The sequence below is a fragment of the Dipodomys spectabilis genome, unplaced genomic scaffold (genome assembly GCF_019054845.1).
Source record: "Dipodomys spectabilis isolate Male_0828 unplaced genomic scaffold, ASM1905484v1 ptg000046l, whole genome shotgun sequence".
NCBI lineage: Eukaryota > Metazoa > Chordata > Mammalia > Rodentia > Heteromyidae > Dipodomys > Dipodomys spectabilis.
In genome coordinates, this window is record NW_024870723.1 from 2065749 (window position 1) to 2075000 (window position 9252).

Genomic DNA, 9252 nt, shown 5'->3' on the forward strand with positions numbered 1-9252 from the left:
AAAAAAAAAAAAACAAACAGGTGCAGGCAGAGATGCCAAATAACCAGGGATGCCTCACTCCCCAAAGCACGTCGTAGAAAACACTAGTTCTAAGGGGGGAAAAAGGCTGGCAGAGTTCAGAAAACGAATTTCCCCTCAGCTCCTTCAGATCATTTTCAGCGTGCATTCAAATATTCAAATCACTGTGGAATGTCTGCAATAAAGAAAATGGATCAAATCCTGGTGTGATTATAGAATCATTTGGTCAGGTACTTCCTGTGATGAGGAAATATTTTCCTCTGTACCAGAGAGAGAGTGAGGGGCAGACTACTTTTTCGCAGATCATTCTTTCTCACGCACGGACCTTTCTGTGCTACAAACACACCGTGCACCACCTTGTCCTCGCTCCTCCATCTGCCAGGGAACCATTCTTCCTCAATCCTTTGGAAGTTTGATCCCTTTAAGTCTTAGGTCAGTGAGTGATCCCTTCCTGATGGATCTTTTCAAATAAAAATTCTCCTGCCTTTCCCAAGCAATTTCCTTTTATAATTTCCCCTTGATTCCATAACCATGTTTTATCTTTTTTTATTGTGAAAATACCATACAGAGAGGTTACAATTACATGAGCAAAGTAATGAGTACATTTCTTATCAAGCATTGTTGCCTCCTCCTTTGTTTCCCCTTCCAGCCCTTCCCATCCCGTGCCCCGCCCCCCCCCCCCCCCCCCCCGCACCAAAGTTGTAAAGTTCGTTTTTTGACATAACGTATTGTACATCTCATTGTTGCAATGGGTCCATCACCATCTGAAATGCTCTTGTTGATTCGTTTCCCTTAGAACATGTTCCTCCATAAGTAGAGAGCATCTTACTTGTTCCTCACCACCCCTCCACACAACAGTGAGCTCCCAGTTAAGATGTGTCCAGTAGGTAAATGAATGGATGGATGGCATTTCAACCTGTTACAATTCAGAGAGTATTATTTTATTTCTTCTACCTTGCTGATGAGAAAGCTAGGACAACGAGGTGTTACAAAAATTTCAAGGTTCAACAACTAATCAGTGGCAGAGCTGTAGCTGAATCCCAGATTTCTCCAAAATGATAAGCTCTAGTTCCATTTCTGAGAAGCAAGGTGTCTCTATTTTTCTAATTTTCCTATGAAAAAACAGTTTCAGTGTGCACAGAACAGAGAGGAAGATGCCATTTTTTTTTTACCTCAATGGTCTCTGAGGCAAGCAAAGAAAGTCTTTATCCCCCCATCCCTCATGGGTCCTCCTGGGATAAGAGCTCTGCCCCTTTGGAGAGGGCAGAGTTATAATGCCCAATCTATAAGGCACAAGTCAGAGGGAACTGAGCTCGGAAGGTGGTCACTTACAGAGTAAATCTATTTAAATTGGAACCAGCCCTCGCACCACGTGAGTGGTGCATTGTTTGGTGTAGCTCGTGGGTTGACTCTACGTTCATATCTGCTTCGAGGTCTCCACATGGCATAGTTCTGCAGTTTCTAGAGGTAAAGGAATGGCAGATAAGAGCTCAGCAGATGTGACTGAAGGCCAACTGCCCTGCATTTTGGAAGAGTGCATATATAAAGCTACATCAGGAAAGCTCTAAAGCTTGCATTAAATGCTTGCCCTCTAGAAGTAGTTAGAAATTGCATTTAGTTAGTGATATGTTCTGGAGGCTCCTAGTTTGTCAACCTCCCCGCTTTACTGCTCACTGTATTTTGGACCAGTAGGTAGCATGTTGGGGATAAGTAGCAATTGCCACCCCCAAAAGCCCTTAGTGTTACATCATGAAACAGGAGCAAAAAAAAAAAAAAAAATAGTGATATCTTCTCAAGCGAATTTGCTCAAAATTTTCTCCCTGTATCCTGTTAGAAATCTTGAAGAACTGGATGCAAATCCAGCCATTTGTGCATCTGATAGGCCAGGAATTAGGGATGAGGGTGGGGGAGGGGGCAAAGGGGAGATGGACAAGGTCAGTGGGCAAAAGTCAAAGTAAGATTCCCCTGCCCTACTTGTGTGACATGCTTAGGAGTCAGAGTCAGGTACAACCAGCATTTATTTCTGTATGCAAGGTATTTCTAATTACCTAGGGAAGCACATCAGGATGAATCAGGCATCTCTGCCCTCCATAATGTTTTAGTGAGGGCTATAGGGCAGAGTTTTTAGGGTCACACATCTGGGTGGGAACTTAAACAGGTAACTTAATCTTGCCAGTTCTCAATTTTTCCTACTGTAAAATGAGTAACACTTAGCTCATAGGTTTATTGTGAGAATGGAGTGAGCTCATGGATGTAAGCATTCAGTAGTTGGGAACACCACTGAGTGTTTGCATAACTACAAGGAGAATAGATCATCCCTGCACAGGGGTGTTCTCTCATTTCTACATGCATCTGCAAAGATTACCATGCATTTCAGTACCTGCTAGAGACACCCATACCCTGGGCTTTCAATGATGTGGATGAGGCAGCAGTGTTAGAAGAAGGAGGGGAGGATGCTTGTAAAGAATCTTACCTGGGGACATACGGGAAAGTTTTCTGGAGAAATGTACATTTGGCCCCAACTTAAAGAACATACTGAATCCAGATCGGCATGATACACAAGAGACTCTACAGAAATGAAAGACTTCTATCTTTACTTCTGTTGAATCCTATGCCTCTGTAAAGTAAGATAAATGTAAAGGTACCATGCTGCATACAGAGGTAATATGCTAACTGAAAGTCACACAGCTGGTAGTTAATAGAGTGTTGATATATTTATAATACTAGCTACCAGCTGGGTGTTGGTGGCTCATGTCTGTAATCCTAGCTACTCAAGATGCTGAAATATGATAATTGTGGTTTGAAGCCAGCCCAGACAGGAAAGTCCATGAGACTCTTACTTCCAACTAACCACCAACAATGCCGGAAGTGGAGCTGTGGCTCAAATGGTGAAGTGCTAGCCTTGCGCAAAAATGTTCAGGATAATGCCCAGCCACTGAGTTCAAGCGCCAGAACTGGTACACACATGCAAATTGCTACTAACCAATGAGTGCTCAGTATGTGTTGGGAATTCTGCTATGTTCACTTCTTGAATTAACTTATTTAATTCTGTCCATGACCCTCCAAAAATAGGTATTCCGGGCTGGGAAGGTGGCTCAGTGCTAGAGCGCTTGCCTTGCATGCTCAAGGCCCTGGGTTCGATTCCACAGCACCACATAAGCAAAAAGAAAAAAGCCGGAAATGGCGCTGTGGCTCAAGTGGTAGAGTGCTAGCCTTGAGCTGAAGAGCTCAGGGACAGTGCCCAGGCCCAGAGTTCAGGCCCCACGACCGGACCAAAAAAAAAAACAAAAAACAAAACAAAAATAGGTATTCCAACCAAATACAAAGAGGTTGTCAGTCGATCTAGTGTCTTACTACTAGGAAACTCAATAAATGCTTTCTGTAATTATAATGATCCCTGTTTCACAAATGGAAACACTGAGGCTCTGCAAGGTTGGAAACTTGATAACAAACAAAGTTTTCAAGTGGGAGCATGTGAAATCAGTCTCTGTAACTTGTGCTCTTCAAGACAGCCCTTAGTCACATTCTCCAGAGTTTTCCTATTCATTTCTCATATATTTGTTTGCTATTATCTTAACGTTGTTGTATAAAAGGTTTGCGATTCAGCGTGTCAGTTTATGAGTACCATGTATCTTGATCATTCCGTCACTCTCTCCCAGTTTTCACAATCCTATTTCTTTACCTCAACCCATACCCCTTTCTCTCCTTCAGCCTTAACCTCCTGAAATTTTGGGAAGAGGCTCAGCTTTTATCTTCCAGGTCGTGTGAAGCTGTTCTGTGAGCAATCCCCTTCTTACCTTCTCATTTCTTCTTCCCCAGCTGTGTACACTTTGCTTGTGAGACCATAGATTGTCCGGAGCTGGTTGTGAAGAACTCTTCTCTCAATTGCTCCAGCAGCGATCGCTATCATGGTGCCCAATGCACTGTGAGCTGCCAGACGGGCTATGTGCTGCAGATACAGCGGGATGATGAGCTGATCAAGAGCCAGGTGTGTGTGAGTGCTGAGCAGAGCATTTCCAGCCAGGGAAAGTTGTGCAACAGGTACTCTGCTGAAGTCCTGGCCCTGAAAATAGTGCAGGACACACAGAGTAGATGAGTTACATATTTTTCCTCTCTTCTATCTGTGTATAACATGCATTCTTCTATCTATCTATATCTAATCTAGCTAGCTAGATTATTGCCTATTATCTATTGCCTATTTATACCAATGAATTAACGAATCAAGGAACCAACAAACCAACCTTCCTGTGCAGAAAAGCATTCCATAGCACACATCATTATGTTTGTGTAGCTTGCAAGTCTACAAGGCTACGGGCCGAACATGTCAGAATGAAGCTGTTGCACTCAGATCATTGCTGTAATGAAACAGCCTGCTTTAGGAACGAGTGAATGAGATGTTGATTGATTTGTTCATTCATTCATTGCATCTATTCACCATAAATCAGAAGTTGTACTTGGTCCTAGAGATACAGAAGTCATTAAAACAGACTGAAGTGGGGATGCTGGTGGCTCATATTCAAGGGGCTGAGATCCAGACAATTGTAATACAAATCCAACCTAAGCAGAAGAGATGTCAGCCATCATCTCAGATCTCCAATTAACAACTGAAAGGCGAGGCTGGGTGCCTGCCATGAGCAAGAAAGCAGACTGAGTGTGAGGCCCTGAATTCAAGCCCTAGACTGGGGAACAAAACAACTTGAGTCACTCTTCTCAGTCTGTTGTGTGGCCGGTGGGGAGAGGGGACTCACAAATAATGACAAATACTATAAAGAGACCTGTATTGGGATGTAGAAACACAGGAGGACTTAAGGAAAATGCTCTGGAAGAAGTGGTATAAAAATTGCCCAGCAGGTAGATAGGCAGAGAGTAGTGTGTGCTGGGGACAGGGAGAGAGATCTGCTCTGGCACATGTGGGAATAATAAGTGGAAAGCTATTGGTGAGAGTTCCCCAGACAGAGATTTTTCTTTCTTTCTCAAGTCACCCGAGTTATGAGTCCAGAGAGTCAATTCTTTGTCTGCTGGTGCTGGGCCAGCTTAGTCAGGAAGTCTGGGAATTACTGTTAGGGTAGCAGAGGATGGCTGAAGGATTTGCCATGATCAGGCCATGCTCTGCAGAGGCCCTTCTTCTCTCCACATGGTGTGGATTTGAGTCTACCTGTAAGTCAGGCATCAGAGAAAGCCATCAGAGGTCACTGACAGAGCTCATGGAAGATAGGGTATTTCCTGCATGAAATGAGTGGTAGTGGGTTGGGTTTTGAGTGATGTGGCAGGAAGTTGCTGCAGCCAGGTGTGTTGCTTTGGGAATCTCAGGTAGGGCGAGGAGAGGGGGATAAGGAGACAGGCAAGGCTCCTTCCAGCTCTGGCATTTGAAGATTACAGAGCTGTCGATAGATGTAGCACTTTCCAGGGCCTCCCCGGCAGACTCTGATGCAATCACACAGGAAACATTATGTATTTCTGGGAACACCTATGTGTACAGAGCTTCTGCACTTCCTTGTCTTAGAAATCTACTTCTGTGTGTCAGCCACGGCAGGTCTGAACTTCTATGGGAACAATTAGGTCGTTTTGGCAGGGAGAGGCCTCTATACACCCTTTGATGTGTGCTTAGGAAAGGAAAATGTCTTTTGCTCTTAAAATACCAGATCAACATTTGGCATCCTTCAGTCCTGTGGGATTTGGCAGCTTCTTCCTTGAATGGAAGCCTCTAGGCTGCCAATGACAGTTGTTCACTTGGCTCACCCAAGGATAGCCCCACCCTTCCATCTACACCACCCTAATATCTTCAGTTCAGATCTTTGTTGAACTTTTTAGTTTTCATAGATAGTTTTTTTAAAAAATATTTTTCATCATGTCTTTCTTGGCTACTGAGCCATTGGATCTCAGAATATGGAATTCTTTATAGAACAAGACTTGGGTTCAATCTATTCATTTTGCCAATGGGAGAATTCAAGAGAATAGACTACCCAAGGTCTTATAACATAAGAGGCAAACATCCAGGTCTCCTATATCCCAGGCAATGCCCTGCTGTCTCCCAAACATTCCAACAGGTAGACTGGGGGTGTGGCTCACATGACAGGGATCTTGTCTAGCAATATGAGGCCCTGAGTTCAAATGCCAGTACTGCCAAAAGGAAGAAAAGTAGGAAGAGAGGGAGAGGGAGAGGGGAAAGGAGTGAATGAAGAAGAAAGAGAAAAGGAGGGAAGGAAGGAGGGAGGGAGGGAGGGAAGGAAAGAAGGAAGGAAGGAAGGAAGGAAGGAAGGAAGGAAGGAAGGAAGGAAGGAAGGAAGGAAGGAAGGCCTAGACCTCTGGAGTCCTACTGTGTAGCCATGTTTCAGACTCTGTTTTGCAAAAGAAGTCAAACATGCCCTGTGAGGTTTCTGAATCTCAAGATGGTCATCAGTAAAGTAGAAATACTGATCTGGAAGGTTTTGTAGATTACGTTAGGAGCACTGTCTTTGGGCTTAAATCCCCTTATCCTTTTTTCAGACGAGTAATCCAGAGGTTGATTACAATGTCTCTTAAACTTAGTGGAAACTGAAATATCTAATTCTTGCTGTTGTTGAGATTATTAGACATGAGCTAACACTGAACACTGTAAATTTTGGTCTCCTGGTGTCTGCATGAGACTGAGATTCTTCCCAGAGGAGAAGGATGTGTCTCACACTGGTGGACCATTCTGCCATCTCTCACTGTGCCTGCCTCTGCCTTTCAGACGGGACCCAGCGTCACGGTGACCTGCACAGAGGGAAAGTGGAACAAGCAGGTGGCATGTGAGCCTGTGGACTGTGGCATGCCGGACCACCATCATGTCTACGCCGCCACTTTCTCCTGCCTGGAGGGTACCACTTTCGGCAGCAGATGCTCCTTCCAGTGCCGCCATCCTGCACAGTTAAAAGGTATCTTGGGCCCTTTACTTCAGTGCGGCTTCTCTCTGTCTGTGTGAGAAAACTAGACTCTGCTTCCTGGCCTCTTCCTGGATCTCAGACACCCTGGGTTAGACACACAGGTTGTATTTGTGGTCCTGGTTTTGTGTGTGTGTGTGTGTGTGTGTGTGTGTGTGTGTGTGTGTGTGTGTGTGTGTGTGTGTGTGTGTGTGTGTGTGAATTGTCGCTATTTAAATATCTTGACTGTCCAGTCAAGAAAAAAAATGTATGGATAAAAATGACAGTAATTTTTTCAAGACTTTCTAAATCTTCCAAAAATAAAGAAAACAGAGAGAGGCATGGAGGCAAGTGGGAGGAGGAGAGGGTAAAGAAATTCACACCAGGAACTGGTACACCTAGCTCACCTGTGTGTGATTATGGTTGTGTAAGCCCAACGAGGTAAGTGTTAACAATATTTACATTTTTCAGAGGAGGAAACTGAGCCTCAAAGTTTAAAGAACTAGTCAAAGGCTACTATAGGAATGGTAGGGTTTATATTGTAGCCCAGGTCTATGTTTCTCCAATACCAGCTACTTCACCTTAAGGAGGATAGATGAGGCCAGATATAGTGGTACCTGCCTGTAATCTTAGATACTTAGCAAGCAAGGGGGTGATACCCTCTGAAGTTGGTAGAACCCTAAAGCCAGGAGTGCTGGATCATGCCTGTAATCTCAGCTACATGGGAAGTAGAGAGGAAGATCATTCATAGTTTGAATCTAGCCCAGGCAAATGCATGACACCCTATCTAAAAAGCAAAGTAATAACAAAAGACTGAGGGTATAATTAAGGGGGTAGACTGCTTATCAGGCAAAAGTGAAACCTTGAGTTAAATTCCAAGTACTTCCAAAGGAAGGAAGGAAGGAAGAAGGGAGGGAGGGAAGGAAGGAAGAAAGGAAGGAAGGAAGGAAGAAAGGAAGAAAGGAAGGAAGGAAGGAATGGAGGGAGGGAGAAAGAGAGGGAGGAAGGAAATGAAGGAAGGGAGGGAGGGAAGGAGGAACTGTTGGCTAGAAAGGAACAGGTGTTGGAAGTGGCACTGTGGCTCTAGTGGTAGAGCACTTGCCTTGATCTGAAGAGCTGAAGGAAAGCGCCCAGGCCCAGAGTTCAAGCCCCATGACAAAAAAGAAAAAAGAAAAAGAAAGGAAAGAAAAGATTTATATAGAAAGCATGGAGAATCCCCCTAGGCATTAGGGATATGGAAGTGGCAAGAGTCTAGCATTTTGGAGGAAAAAAAAAACACATTTTAGAAGCCAGAGAGAGAACGGCTTAGAAGAAAGTTCTAGAACATCAGAACAGAAGAGATTGAAGAGCTCAGAAGCATTCTTGCTGGAAATATTGATGACTCTAAATCCAGCATAAGTAAGGAAGGAACTTGCATAAAAAAACTACACATAGCAGCAATTATACAGCAAATATTCTGGATTCCGGTCAGGTATGTACAGAATTGTGACATCTTACTTGATTTTTTGAAGGTTTAGGGCATTCCCTTTTACATGACTGACTGAAGGAAGCATTGCCCCTTTATTAAGCACCTAAAACAATATATCACTTGTGAGATACTTTGAGATACCCAAGTAGGGTCCATAATGCTGCAGAGAATGTCATGGTTGAATGGGATTCTGAGAGGTGTGCAGAATTTGGAATGATGATTCTGAATACCCTTAAAATTCCACGTACTATTGTGTATGCCTGAGTTTCAGGCATTTTGATACCTGGAGAGAGTGCTTTTCATTAATTTTGTTTTGTGACTATACTGGGGCTTGAACTCAGGACTAAGGTGCTGTTTCATATATATATATATATGTATATATGTGTGTGTGTGTGTGTGTGTGTGTGTGTGTGTGTGTGTGTGTATATATATATATATATATATATATATATATATATATATATATATATAATTTGCTAGAAGCTGCACTCTACTTCCACAGCTCTACTTCCAGCTTTTTGGTGGCTAAATTGGAGATAAGAGTCTCTTGAATTTGAATTTGTCTACCTGGCTACCTGGGCTGGCTTTGAACTACAATCCTCAGATCTCAGTCTCCTGAGTAGTTAGGATTATAGGAGTGAGTCACCACTGCCTAGCTTTGACAATTTTTTTAAAAAGATACTGAAAAAAATAAGGAAGGTCATATGAAATTGACACCTTTGAAGACAGTGCTTTGGGCAAAGGGCTCAGAACTCAGCACGTAATGAGAGTGAATAAGGAATGTTCACTGGTTGGCTAGATAGAATGATCAAGAAATAACACATGATATATTTCTCTTAAAAAATGAAAGATCTAGCAATCTTATCAAATTCTCTGCCCCCCCCA

The 9252-nt window shown here is 43.3% G+C and overlaps 1 protein-coding gene across 1 annotated transcript in view; it reads left to right on the forward strand.

Annotated features, from left to right (window-relative positions):
* Positions 1–9252, forward strand: part of Pappa (pappalysin 1) — a 223955-nt gene that overhangs the window by 171645 nt on the left and 43058 nt on the right. Inside the window, exons 14-15 of the mRNA XM_042678753.1 lie at positions 3838–4006; positions 6731–6914. Coding sequence (XP_042534687.1) covers positions 3838–4006; positions 6731–6914 — 353 coding nt within the window. The remainder of the gene's footprint in view (positions 1–3837; positions 4007–6730; positions 6915–9252) is intronic.